We start from the raw sequence: 15,073 nt of genomic DNA, 5'->3' as shown, positions 1-15,073 counted from the left end.
AAGGCTAGAGATACAAAGTCACAAACCTGTGCGGAGTGGGACTCGGGCGGCTGCTCACCGCCCCTCCTCGCGTGTCATTTGGACGCCTTGGGCAGGTGCCGCTTCATATGCAGCGCGAGGTGGTCGGACCGCGCGAAAGACCGCTCGCAGACCGCACACTTGAAGGGTTTGGCTCCCGTGTGCTTGCGGTAATGGCGCGTCAGCTCGTCGGACCTCGCGAACCGCCATTCGCACTCCGGCCACTGGCAGGTGTACGGTTTCTCGCCTATCGAAACGTTGTGTTGTTAACGACATAGCAATAGAGATCATTTTGCACAATGCAGTTTCGATACAGCCGGACATGCTCGGCAAAGGCATTGAACCCAGTATGCATTCATTATTCGAAATTGTCATGGTTCGATAACAAAACATTCATTGTAACGTACTAATTAATATAGAGTACCGTAGATGTAGCGACCCGTTGATGCATAGTTGTCAATATCTAGACAATAGATACTTCGACGTTCGATAGCAAGTATGACACCCGGTGCTGGGGTGTTAGGTAGGTACTCCCTAATATCGTTTTAGTATTTTACATTTTCGCCCTCTCACTCATATCAAGAAGCTGGCATGAGTGCACCTAAAAATATGGAAACGGGGTTGCTATCCAATTGCTTCCGAATAATAATATTATTAACATGCGAATGTAGAGAATATTCATTGTGATGATTATTTTGTCATATCCATAGTTTATCGACTTAATGAAAGACTATATCGGTGATTTCCTCATGCAAATCATTCGGGAAAGATTCATTTCATACTGGTATAAACTGCACGCTGAGGTGAGTATTGCGCGAGCTTGCACTCTGCACTTTACCGGCATGTCCTAGGCCTTGCGCGCGCTACCTCTCACTATCATGTACTACTTGTTGTGATCATTGTAGGTACACTGACTCCGCCAACAAGTAGGTACTGTAATAAATCTAGTATCTTATGTTTGGTTAAAGTTTTTCTACACATTTTTCATTATTTATACATTAGCCTCATAAATAACTATAAATGTACACAGGGTAACTAATAGAATATATTCTGCATTCGTAGAATATATGCTAGCTAGTATCCCTCTAAACTTAACTAACACAACTTACAAAATATAAAACTTAAAATAAAAATTTCGCTAGTGGCAGTTAGTTCGGTTAATGGTTTTTATAAATAATTCGCTTTAGCCACTTAAAATAAAATATTATGTACTTAATAACGTTTAAACTAATGAAAACAAGATAATGGTTGATATTTACCTGTATGTATTCTTTGATGAGCTTTCAGATGCGAACTCTTTGTGTAGACTTTCGTACAACCTGTAGACAAATAATAATTTTAAGTTATAAAACACGCTGTATAAGTAAACATATCAAAAGTTCAAACAAATGCACAGTTAAGTTTCCAAGTACAGGGTATTATGGGTTTATACGCCGTACCATTATTACGGAATGCGAAATCTTAAATGATAGTACTTCAAGAATGATGTCATACTCTAACATCATTCAACCTTTGCTTTCCAGTTTTGTTTTGCTTTCATAAATAGTTTGATGCCCGTTTTCACCATCAATCCCAAATTTTTAAGTGATCCCTATGTAAACATAATTCCTGTTATTTCTTACCATAGGGGTTACTTAAAAATTAGGGATTGATGGGGAAAACGGGCATAAGAAACGTATTTTTATTGCGAGCAGAACTTTAAAAACAAATAAATGCAAAGTTACTGACCTACCTAATTTAATAGGACTATTTTTCTAAACCTAAAAAATCAGGCTTAAGTTTTGAATCCATGACTATTCGCTTGCCGGGCGACTGACCCAATGTGCTAAGGAGATGAATCTTCAATACAAATTCTCTACATTCTTGGGGTATTCTTCAATTAAAAGCCACATAGCTGTTTCAAGTTTCTCAGTTTACATTGACATGGCTCTAAAACTGAGTTGCACCATCTTACTTTAACTTTGACAAACGTCAAAAGTCTGTCAAACTCCATACAAAAAGCACCGGTTATCGTCATAGTTACCATTAAAGTTGGGTGGTGCAACTCAGCCTAAGTAAGGACCAGTAACAGTGGCGGTGTAACTTTGACCGACGGCTTAACGAGCTCTACAAAGCAGTCAACAGTCGTATTGGAAAATCGGGTTAGTTGCTTTTAATTACCCAACCAAACTGGGTACATACGTACTATCAGTTTCCTTATTATTTTCAGTTGGAACTGGGAAATAAGCCCAAAATTACACTGAGACTGATAAAAGCTTAATACATAACATGACACTAACACTGTTGCTATCAGCGAATTCAAACCAGAAACTTCAGCAGAGCATAGAGGTCCGGTACGAGAACTATTATTTTCAGGGTTTGCATTGTAGAGGTGTCAGTTAAAAAGTCTGTTGTATTTGATAGGTCGTAATCTCTACCACTTTAAGGCTGAGTTGCACCACCTGACTTTGACCGTGACTGTAACGATAACAGATTTTTGACGTTTGTCAAAGCTAAAGTAAAATGGTGCAACCCAGCCTAAATGTAGTTTTACCAGATCCGTAACTTATTGTACAGATCTCATTCTCATCCTGTCTACAAAGACCTTCTCCACTGCCAAGATCCAGGTGCTTCCCGTAATCATTGGGACGTGTAGAAGCGCTCTTCAAAAGCCTATGTGCAGAAAATAAATGACCGCCTTATTTTCATCAGATCTTTGTAATGTCAACTTACCGATAAAATCACAATGATGAACTCTCCGCTTCTCCAACTCCGGGTTGTTCCGCCGGTTGTACTTCATGGAGTGAGGCGACGCGAGCCGTGAGTGTGGTAACGGCGTGTGCACGTGCTGCGCCGGCGCCGGCTGCTGCTGCGGCATTTGCAGCGGCGGGGGTATTGCCTGCTGGACCAATAAGAACTATATTCGATTGCGCTTGTTTTGAAAGAAAAAGACAAGTGAAATTGGGGGTTTCCCTGCTAGCACTTTTAACCTGCAGGGTTTGGGGTGGTAGGTATAAGAAAGCAAACAAAACAAAATGAATCACCAGGGAATGCAGGGAAACTTTCTAACAAAACAATTTTAAAACCAATCTAGCTAAATGTCTAAGTAGCTATTATTCGTATGAATAAGTAATACGTCTGAGAAAAACTAGGACTGAGAGTGACGCGTGTGTGCGAGCACTTAATTAATTGCAACATACATAAAATATTATGTTCGGATTGCAACTAATTCAGTGACTTGCGGTAACTTACATGCCTTGGTTGTACGGGAAGAGAGATTAAATTGCTAGGTCTTTAGATACGCACCTGCGTGTGATGCTGCTGATGATGATGATGTTGAACCTGGTGCTGCGTGACGTGTGGTGCCCGCAGCAGCGGCGGCGGGTGGTACGGCGGCGGCGGCGTCCGGCGCGGCCCGCCCTGCAACCAATGCTGCTTTCACGAACCAGCGGGGCTACTCCGAAAAACGTTATCCAAAGCTTCGAATGTCCATCCCTCTCACGCAAAGTGAGACGCTAGCATGAGGTGAGAGATAGACCCGAAACTACGTAAACAGCGTTTCGTAGTAGCCCTGTAGTAACCACCCATTACCACGCCCCGACGTTCAATCTTCACCCAACGATAGACAGTACACCAAGAGAACATACTGTTCTTTTACTGTACTGCCTCTCGTCAGGCGAAGACCATGGCAATGGCGCCGATACTAACTCCAGCCTATTTATATGTCTCGTGATCCAGACGGTGGGGATTGAGTTCGGTGAAATTGCGATTTTATACTGACAATAAAATCCAGTGTCACCTCGCACGCTTATTCAAATCTATGCGCATGATCAGTTCACTTCACAAGCTACATTTGTACACGTCTTACGACAAGTCTAGTAGAAGCTATCATTTTGTGGTAGGTAATAAAATTTCAAGGCGCTGAAAAATAGATGCTCAATTGAATCAACAAACACAATCCATATGTTAAGGTATGTCTATTTATAAACGTTTAAATAAACTCGTATGTCTCTCTGGACCAAGAAAGATGTTAGTATACTTAGTCACTTTACAAGTCATCTTTGCAGTTTCAGTAGGTACTTAGAAAACTGTCCAAAATTTGGATATTTCAAGAATTTCCTTAGATATTATTATGCTGTAAAATTGTTGCAAATAGTGGCCGGTAATGATACATTAAATAAATCTATTTTAAGGGTGCTCCAAGTAAGGTATTTGTGGATAGAAATGAACATAAATACCAACCTTAAAGTTTTATAAGTTGCCTACAATAGTCTGTATAACTTACCTAAATAAACATTTTACAACATATTTATGCGGGACCTACTCACGTATTAACCCGTCCATCCGATTTGAATAACAATAAATCACACATTTTGCCTTTATTTGTCCCTCTGCAATCATTAAGCAAAACAACATAAAAAGTCGCAGTGCAGAAGATGGTACCATCCGTCGCAAGCTTTCGCACAGCATTTGAAATTCACGGATTAGAATCAAGATTCAGTGCAAATATTCATGCGAGGCTACGAAATTCACTATCCCAGATGCTTAATAAGTTTAATCGGCGGAAAGTGAAAGGCGTAGTCACGCAATGACAAAAGTATTTGCACGACTCTGTACCTGCATAGTGTTTCCTGGGCTGCCCTGGTCGGAGCCGGGCGGGGTCAGCGGGGACATGTAGCCGAGGCGCGAGGGGGGGTACTTGGCGAAGGAGGCGGGCGGCTGCTGCGGCGGCTGCGGCGGCGCCGGGTGCGCGTACGCCGGCGCGCACAGCCGCTCCGTCTTGATCTCCAGCGGGCTGAGCAGCGGCGTGGCGCACTCCTCCAGCAGCGCGTCGTCCGCCTCCAGCTTGACGTGCGTCGCGCCCAGCGGCGCCAGCATGTTCGCGTTCTCCGGGTCGATGTTCCTGATCGAGGACGCGATGTCCTCCCACAGCGCCGGCCGCAGGAACGCATCGTCGCGGGAAGAGGGGCCGCCATCGAACAGGTCCATGTGCGCCGGCGCGAGCGAGGCGCCCTCCTGCTTGCAGAGCAGCGACTCTAGCTCAGATGTCTGAAGCAAAGAAAACTTACGTCAGGCCACTCTAGAAGACTACATAATTCGATTGCCAGGCGCGCGTATTTCACGCACATTACAATTAATGGTGCAAAGCATGCGGTCATATCTAGGACAGGTATTTATTGCGGTAAACGGTTCGAGAGAAGTTTTAATAAATCATATTATAATTTACCCGGCCACCGTTTATTGGTTGAAAATTGCTGGGCATAAATAAGTGCTGTGTTTAACACCTTTGCTGCGGCAGTAACTTTCTAATACTTTCCATTCCTTCGGTACAAGGTCAGTAAACCTGGTATTAAAACTTACATTGTGGCGGCACAAGGCTTAAAGACCTTGTAATATTTAAGATATATTAATTTTATTTTTGGCTTCATGTTAATAGATATTGTGTTTTTTTTCTTTGAATATTAATAATAATGCATTTATTGACATACACCTGAAGGCGTTCGTGAATAACTTGTTTAGTATAAAAATTATAGCTATATTCAAAATACAAGGCTTATGCACCCTGTGCCGCACTGAAGTACGGAAGTCTGGTGGGTATTCTAGGGATGTGAAATACAAATATCGATAGTTTAAATTAAGTTTTAATAAAAATTTAAAAAAGTAACAAACAAAGATGTTTTAATAATTTAGTCTAAATATTTTACAAATAAGACATACGTGCATAAATACTTAAATAAGCTATATTTAAAGAAAACATATTATTTAATAACATTTAGTTACAATATTATTTAATAACATTTAGTTACAACTTCAAATGTTTGTCACGAAAAACATTATTTAAATTAGCAATAAATCGTGTAGCTCAGGTGATCCGTTTGCTCGTTTGCCTCCTATCACATAAAAAAAAAAAAAAAAGCTAATTAAATTATAATCAATTTGCAGTTTTGATTTTGTTTGTTTCTCTTGACGCCATGTCGACATGTGCGTTTCTTACGAATGTGAGGCAACACTGGCTGCACGAAGCTAGCGTGGGGTGCGGTACCAGGTGCGCAGGGTACAAGGTGCTTCGACCTGGTTTCGCATTGTGAAGACATTTTATTACTTCCGTGCGGTACCAGGTCTAAAAACCTGGTATTAAGGTAGGTACATCATTTGATTCTATTTTAAGAATACATCATAGATATATATTCATCACTTTCCTACACCGGACCCAATTGAAGTTATGCCTTTCGCACGACAAGGAAGACTATAATTTTCTTAGCCGCACGGTAAGCGAGACGTACACAAGGTCTATAGACCTGGTTTCGCACTCAACGTGTTAAGTAGCCATAAAGTCTGCTTGCTATTTACTAATTTTCTATCGCCATATGACCTAAAAGTTGGAAGGTGGACACCGTCTCGTTTGTCTAGGTGCTGGTGAGTAATATGATGGTTAAGTACCTACGCATTAAATCGAAGGTAACATTTATCGTGACTGGTATTCTATTTAAGATGTCTATGTCACTGCGTGAGTGAACTGAAGTTGTTCATTCAGAAATTACAGACAAAAAATCTGTTCGTCGATCTGGGCTGGGGCTGGGTGAGCAGGGTATTTAAAACCAATCAATCACGAGCGGAATACGAGGGATGCCATTAATCATGGTGCAGCCGAGATGAAGTTGACGATACAGTGTCACTTCCAATGATTCCCCGCGTCGCCTGCCTCAGCCCGGATTTGCATACAATGGGGCGGCCCACGCGGCGCGCGCCGGCGCAGGTGACGAGCCGAGGCTTTCTTGCTCGCTACATAATCCATTTAATATTATTGTAAGCCTAAAACTAGTTCAGATAGGGTCAAATAATAATGTGCACTCCACAGGGAACCTCACGATTGTGTACGCGCATGCATGCCTACGCGCAGGAGACGTCGACAATGTCAAGTGTTGAACAACTGCTAGCGCTCACTAACTTTACCCGTTTCAGCAATAAAGTAGCTTGATTGACATTTGTAAGAAATACAAGCAACACCCGGCGTATTTGAATTTGCATGAGTATATTAATTTATTATAAGCGCAGGTTGCTTCGTAAGTGTTACGAGTAGAAATTATGAAAGGCACTCGCTTCAAGAGCTGTTGCAGTTGCTTAAATTATCTTCAATTATAGCTTAAGCTTAGCTCTTGATCTGGTTTCTATGTTTTTGTGTTTTGGTTATTATATCTCTGTGTTTTACTACCTACTACTTGACATTATACTAGTGCAGTCATTATTGAGTAATTTTCATAATCTTACTCTTGATTATGATTATATTACCTACCTAATACATTTAAAATATATAACGTAACTATATAGGTATTTCCCGTACCGTTAGTGCCTCTTCCGTGATAAGAAAATGTATGTAAATAAGTACACTTATCGATAAGCTTGAGTTCATTGTTTTATCTTTATTTACATTAGTATTGTTGTTATATTAGTATTGTTTGTTCATAATGCAAAGGGGAGGGGCTTTATCTATATGTATTCACTTACAACTCATGTAGTACCTACTTTCGAGAGTTTAGGTATTTAGTAACATAAGACTTTTACAAGCTAACGATAAAATTACTTACAAACATACACGCTAATGAATTTTCAGGATCTTTCAGTGGTTTAATTTGAATAAGCTCTACAATATTGCGTAGTGAATTAATGTCTCAAATTAAATTTAGTTTGCCTCCAGCCTGGTCGATGATAACGTTTTACTACGCCATTTAGTTCTCGTCCCACCACTAGCGCCGTACAGCTTGCTTGATCGCTTGCGTGTCAGGCAAAGGGGTTCAAAGAGATTGTCTATGGTTGCCGTCCGCGCCGCACGCTGGCTGGGACCTCTTTGGAATAGAGTATTGGTGTCGCAACGCGCTGGACCGCGCAAATTCCTTCCATGACCTTTGCGGATCGAACGATTGCGCAGTGGCTCCTCTACGCGGCTAGACAGCTTGAGCAACCGCCCCACAGATTATGCCGTGTTACAGATAACCAACGCAATATTCTGCCACTGAACAATCGATACACACATCTACCCATCTGAACAAGAGAAAACCTAAGCTTCAATCAGCAAAATTGGTGTTTCTAGGTTTACGATTGCTTTGATATAAAACTACCTACTTAGAAGATTTGAATATTTTGATTATAAACATGGAAACGGAGAGCCCCTTTGTTATAGCGGAGATAAGTAGGCGTGTCATGATATGACTCATCATGGTATTAGTTGATTTTTTGCATTTTATGATACCTACAAACATACTTCCAATGTTTATTAGAATGGACAACACGCATAAGTTATAATATTAAGTTAAATTATGACTTAATTTAAAGTTTAGATCACACACATTACACTAGTTTTTATTTCACCTCAATCCATCCAGTATTACCGAAGATAGAGCCTCGAGAAGATTACGGACATTTTAAAATTTTCAAAAATTTCCAATATTCGCGCGTGACGTCACAACATGATTTTGCAGCCCCCGCACGTTAACCCATTTACCACTTTTTGTCTTTTTCCAACTAAAATAAAATTTTACCTAACTGACAACTGTTGTTAGTTGTCATCGTTCAATCACATTTCAAACTAGGCGCTAAAAAAGTAACCATTATTATGCCACCTATTGCCAATTTTGTGCACTATGAAGCCATTTTTACATTTATGCACTTAAATATAAATTTTCTGGAAAAATAACCAAGTTTGTGTCTCTGTGCTCAATAACGAGTAAATAGTCCAGTTATTTGTTAATTTTACTTGGAAAGTTTTCCGGAATTTTTGAAAATTGGTGAATAAATAGATTTCGATATGTTCTTTCCGAATTTTGTGACCGCGTTTATAGCCGCGCGCGCGCCCGCCTTATTGAAAAAAATCCGCCTTAAAAAGGTTTTTGACAACTACTTTTTTCATTTTATAATTTTTGGGACATAGACAAGCTAAGAAGCTTTGATAAATGTGATAAAGGACAATGACCAAAAATGTATGGAGTGTGGTCCAAATGTCCACCACTAACGAGACCTATGTAGTAAAATAGTCTACTAAATACTGATTCATTATAACCAAACCGCAGTCAAAAATATGCTGTCAGTAAAAAGTTATGGCTGAATGAAAAGTTTGTTTTTTACCTTTTCATCCGAAACATGTTCTTGATATCATTCTATCCATTGCACATTTTGGACTAATCTACGCATATTATGTCATGTCGCATGTGGCGCTTGACATTTGGACCACTTTTGGTCATTGTCCTTTCATGTAATGTAAGTTAAATAGATTTAGAGTTGTGAAACAGTCAAATTAATGTACCTGCTAAATTGCGAGTTCTTTTTTCTTTGATCATGGCAGGACACGCTGCCGGGTGTCCTAAGTATGCTGAAGTATAAAAAAATTCGCGTTGCTAAAGTATAAATTTTTTTTTGTCTTGTTTGTTTCTACATTACATAATTGTATCCTACTAATATTATAAATGCGAAAGTTTGGATGTCTGGAAGTTTAAAATAAAGTAAAGTAAAGCTTATTTTCTCACCAACATAACAGATAATATTATGATAACAAACAATCAGGAAAAACAAAAAGTAAGAATGTTGGTGGGTTGATACCTGAACTAGGAAGATTCCTGTGTCTCAGGTTTGTTACTCTTTCACGCAAAAAGTACTCAACGGATTTTGTTGAAACTGTATAATATTATTGTTTGTAACCCAGATTAACATATAGGCTATAATTTATGCCGATCTGTGACACTAAATTTCACGCGGGTGAAGCCGCAGGCAAAAGCTAGTCGTGAAATAAATAGGAAAGTTTAAGGTTCTGAAACGTGGTCGCTTACTATGGGCCTCATAAGAAGGCTCAAGGTCACCCAAAGGGTGATGGAGCGGGCTATGCTCGGGGTTTCCCTGCGTGATCGAATCAGAAATGAGGAGATCCGCAGGAGAACCAAAGTGACCGACATAGCACGCAGAATGGCTAAAATCAAGTGGCAGTGGGCGGGACACATAGCTCGTAGAGACGATGGCCATTGGGGCAGAAAATTTCTTGAGTGGCGACCACGGGCTGGAAGACGTAGCGTGGGCAGGCCTCCTACTAGGTGGACCGACGATCTGGTAAAGGTCGCGGGAAGAACCTGAATGCGGGCAGCGCAGGACTGTTCATTATGAAAAACCTATGGAAAACCCAAAGGCCTCTCGCCTTTGTCCAGCAGTGAACGTCATTTGGCTGTAACGACGAAATAGGAAAGAATGTAACTATCAAAAATTTCTCTAAGGCAGCATTTTTCCAATTTCACAACGAGCGCGGCAATCACACTTAACTAACAGAGAGCATAGCGAAATCTATTTTAATCACCAATTTTCAAAACTCCCGGAACACTTTCCAGGTAACCACGTTAATTTGTACCAAACGACTGGACTACAATTAAATTGATATAAAAATTTGGGTACATCTTCTCAAAAACAAAAGAACTGGTGCTAAAAGGGTTAACATTTGTAGAGGGCCTTGTAGAAGGGGAGGCTATGGTGCTGAATGTGGATTAACTCGAGTGTCATAGTAACTTATTAGACTGCTAAGCTTGATGATAAAAAGAAAAATATTTTATTCAATGTACATAGTCTGGTCATAAGTTCTGTCATATGATAATAACTTTTGAATTTTGAATGAAGGTTTCAAAAACATTTTTTACTGAATTAGAATTAAAAAGAAAAAATTTGCGATAGTTCGAATTTTATTGTATGTGTAGTGGACGCATAAAGAAGTCCGAACTGCAGTTGTCACGTTGCATTGCTACGCGCCAAAGCAGATTTTCGTTGTGCTGAAAAAGTTTAGTTTATCTTTTCATTAAATGATAGGTATAGGTGTACCAGAATCTCATGGCAAACAAAAATATTGGAAAAGTGTGTCTTTCATATGGCAAATGTCTATGGCTTTATTGTCACCTGTCAAAGTAAATCAAGTGAACTGTCAGTCGCTGCAGAAATTTTGTAATCTCTTCATGCCTATTTGTTATTTTTGTGAAAAAGTCGAAAAAGCTCAAGCAAGTCATATTGTTTTCAATGTGTATTGTAAAATAAGGCATAATTCAAAGTCAATCTTTGATTTTAAAGCGCGTCGTTGAGTTGACAGTAAGTTGGAGTGAAATTGGTTACATTTAGTTTATTACCTAACTGCGTCAGAAGGAGGGTTTTATTTAATATTATTCTTATAATAGCTGCTTTATCGGGGGTTTCAGGTGTACCTCACAAATTGGTGCAGAGGAATGGTGAAAATGTTATGACCATGTAAATAAAATTGAAAAAGATTTCATCAAGTAAGATGTAAGATAGAATAATTGAAATGGTGGAAGAGCAATTTATAATAAATACCTCTTTATCTTGATCATCTATTGAAGAAAAGTGGAATCCTTGGAATCGTTTTCTAGTTCTGAATGAAGTGATTAGTTATAAGTATGATACATAATAAAATTAGTTACATAAAGTAATATACGATTTACTTATTTTTCAAGACATTTTCTTATTATTATTACTGACGGGATTGCTACCATGTACCTTAGTTTTGAGTTTCCAATATTTCGGCACTGTTGCAAGCGCCATGGTCACGCAGTAACTGAAGAAATTAAAACCAGACATCGTTCAGATGTGCGTTCAAGAGACCTGAGATTTAAAAAAATCCCACGTTTTGTTTAAACAGTAAGCGAAAAAAAAGTGACTTGAAAATGGAATACAAAATGATAACACTGCGGAACAAAAAAAATAAAAAAATCTGCGGCATCTATTTTGTTAATGGATTTTGTAAATACTTGTATTAGACATAAATGGTGTGCATTTACTTTCTTTGGATTGACTCTGGTTCTTGAGATAAACGAGACACAAGAAATCAATGAAAAAAATTAAACGACCCTCCCTAAACTTATATTAATTTGATTATACCCACTAAGTTTTATTTTCTACTCATGTATTAGTGTAGTTGTAGTTACAACAATTTAGTAATCAGCTACTAGACCTTGAAATTAACAGTTTGTGTCTTTTAAATTAATTTTTAAAGAGCTTTTTTGTCTCAAAAATATGAGTTCATTATGAAAACCTTGCGTTTACAATCCCAACAGTTTTTGTTAATATTTGGCTTCTAAACTTACAAAAGCAAAGAAATAAGATCACGGAGGTAGTGATAAAAACCTACCAAGCATACTGTCTTATAAAACTTCCATAAAATAATAAATATTGGGGGTCCAATATCGTCTGCAAGACTCGTGAAGACTCTTTGCCATACTGGAGTCAAGCTGGACGTAAAGGACTTCAATTTGGAAAGCCAAAGATATGAACTGAGCTTTCTAATCACTAAAATGATCAAAAGTCAGCGAAATTAAAGTCCTTTACGTCCTGAAACGTCCATGTAGAGGTGGGCGCCACGCCGGCGCGCCGCCGCCGCCGCGAATTTTTTCACGCCGCCGCCGCCGACGACCAGCTGTCGGCGCGCCGATACTGATACTGTACCAACTATTTGCAATTTATTCCTCTCCTATACTGTACTAATTTGTGTTTCGAACGCAGAAGAACTATTTTTTATTGAGTTGAGCGGCTATTCTAGTTCAATAAAGTCCTAGTATCACTACGACCGGTACCGATCTATTGTGATCGCCGCTATTTTCCTTACAGTTCGTCTCTGAGTCCTGCATCCATTAGGAATTGCAGTATCTTTTGGGGGGCGATATGTTTTACATCTTGTGGGCTTAGGATGTGTTTGCCCAGGTGTAAGCTCCGCTTGCGCATCAAAGGTCCGCAGCCGTGAGAATGTGTGGTGGCGTTTCATCTGCCTCTTGGCACATCCTGCGCGTTCTTGATTCGGACAGTCCCATAGTGGACAGATGCTTGTTTAAGCTGCAGTGACCAGTGAGGGCTCGAACTAAGATGCGTATTTTGATCGGGTGTGTAATGTATGATATAACTACATATCATATAATACTTAGAGGATATAACATCAAATTATATAAAATCATTTAATATAATAATTATTTACTATAATAAACGAATAATATATTTTTAAAACGAATAATTTTAAGACAAATAACTATTAACTGATATAAAATGGTTTGATATAATGAATATTTTCTATAAAACTTACAATGTATACTATTTAAAACAAATAACATTCAAATCATATAAAAATAAAATGTCGAACAATCAAATGAGATAAAATTCTTTTCCTATAAAACTTAAATCATATAACAATAATAATTGTATATAAAGTTCATTTGTTATAATAAGCATTGCATGCAGCAAGCAAGCAAACAAACAAGCAAGCTAGCAAACGAGCAAGCAAGCAAGCAAGCGAGCAAGCAAGCAAGTAAGCAAGCGAGCAAGCAAGCAAGTAAGCAAGCGAGCAAGCAAGCAAGTTAGCAAGCATGCTGGCATGCAGGCAAGCAACCAGGCAAGCAAGCAGGCAAGCAATCAAGCAAGCAAGCAAGCAAGCAGGCAAGCAAGCAGGCAAGCAAGCAAGCAGGCATGCAGGCATGCAGCATGCAAATTTGACTAAAAACTTGAGACTTCTGTCACGGCTCCGACACTGCGGGGCTCTGGCGGTCCCTCGCGTGCTAATCGTCGCAGATGGCTTTCGCTCGACACCGCGTCTTCGGCTTGCTGGCCGGCTTCGCCGGCCAGCCTCAGCCGCGGCGCCTCGCTTCCAGCCACCTGCTCCTCAGCCCGCGGGCCGCCTCGCCCCTCCGTGCCTACGCGCTTCTAAATTACACTCTAGGGGTAGGGCAGACAAGACTACGTGGAGTCGGTTTTACGGCGATTCGTTTTTGTCACTAAAATCATTTATAAGTCAAGCTAAAGAAGAACATACTAAAAGTTATATCCATCAGAAATTATATCAATTTAAGAGTATATCAAATAGTCGTTATAACAAATAATATTTATTACAAGTAATGGTTATGTGAAATATTATTAATATTAAACAAAATTACATCAAATGAGTCTTAGATTAAGTAAGGTTTATATCAAATGTCTTTATGCGTTGTGATTGGTATCTGAAATGACATTATTAGAAATGATATATTATATGAAGTAAACATTATATGTTAAAAAATTATATCAAGTGTTATTATAACATACGTTTATTATACAATATGAACGTTATTGAAATGAATTTATATCATATAAACTTATATAAACTGTCACGCACCCATTTTGATCCTACTCAGTCCTATGATCTGCTTAGAGCATTTTCGGTCATAGGCTTTTATGAGAGCTTTGGAATGAGTTAATCCTGGCGAGTCTGACCATGCCTTAAAGGATTTGTTTAAATAGATGTTCTCCAGGGTCATTCAAGCGAGACTTTTGGGAATGCCACAAAAGGGTTCTGGACCATATTGTGTTCCCTCCGCTCGTCGCTTAATTCGTCGGCATTTTCATTGCCACGATTCCCGAGTGACCTGGAACCCATTTCAGCGTTACTCTGTTACGTTCTCCTAGGGTATTCAGTCGACTCATGCAGTTTTCTACCAACTTTGAGGTGATGAAGTTGGAGTTTAAGGCCATCAGCGCGGCCTGACTGTCTGAGTTAATGTAAATTATGTGGTTGGCATAATTTTTTCGCAACTTAATGCCGTTGATATACTAATAAATTGATTGAATAACTCAATACTAACTATACATTTATGACTATGACTATATTAACAGTTAATCAAGTACATTATTCAAGTTGCTGCTTGGTCTAGTAAATAATTGAACGCGAGAGGCGTCGGTCCCTCTTGCTGTCAAGAAAAAAATCCCCGCCTTCGTCTGGCAGACAACCCACACTATTGGACTATACTTTAAGCGAATCACACACACAGAGTTTGGCAAATATGTCTCGGAATGCAAATGGGAACCACAACCTCTGGAAGGCAACAAAGTACCTCCCTCAAAGTGTTCTCCGCTTATTAGGTCCGATAATACATGAGTGCGAACTGACAAGAAAAATCTCAAACCTTTGCTACATGACAAGCCGGTTTATTTAAACCAGTGGTTCTTAACCGGTGATCCGCGGACCACTGGTGGTCCCTGGAGGCATTCCAAGTGGTCCACGAAATGCACTTGCACACCTTGGTCATAA

The 15,073-nt window shown here is 39.5% G+C and overlaps 2 protein-coding genes across 2 annotated transcripts in view; one reads left to right on the top strand and one right to left on the bottom strand.

The window, feature by feature from the left end:
• The window catches only part of LOC135086941 (uncharacterized), a 422,922-nt gene that overhangs the window by 31,666 nt on the left and 376,183 nt on the right, over positions 1-15,073 (top strand). The window lies entirely within an intron of this gene.
• Positions 32-15,073, bottom strand: part of LOC135087079 (dendritic arbor reduction protein 1-like) — an 85,298-nt gene continuing 70,256 nt past the window's right edge. The window contains exons 3-7 of the mRNA XM_063981923.1: positions 4,615-5,046; positions 3,304-3,417; positions 2,731-2,899; positions 1,278-1,337; positions 32-265 (exon numbers count right to left, since the gene is read on the bottom strand). Coding sequence (XP_063837993.1) covers positions 75-265; positions 1,278-1,337; positions 2,731-2,899; positions 3,304-3,417; positions 4,615-5,046 — 966 coding nt within the window. The 3' untranslated portion in view covers positions 32-74. The remainder of the gene's footprint in view (positions 266-1,277; positions 1,338-2,730; positions 2,900-3,303; positions 3,418-4,614; positions 5,047-15,073) is intronic.

The sequence above is a fragment of the Ostrinia nubilalis genome, chromosome Z (assembly GCF_963855985.1).
Source record: "Ostrinia nubilalis chromosome Z, ilOstNubi1.1, whole genome shotgun sequence".
Taxonomy (NCBI): Eukaryota; Metazoa; Arthropoda; class Insecta; order Lepidoptera; family Crambidae; genus Ostrinia; species Ostrinia nubilalis.
Note: the sequence above shows the minus strand (reverse complement) of the source record. Positions and strands in the feature narration are given on the sequence as shown.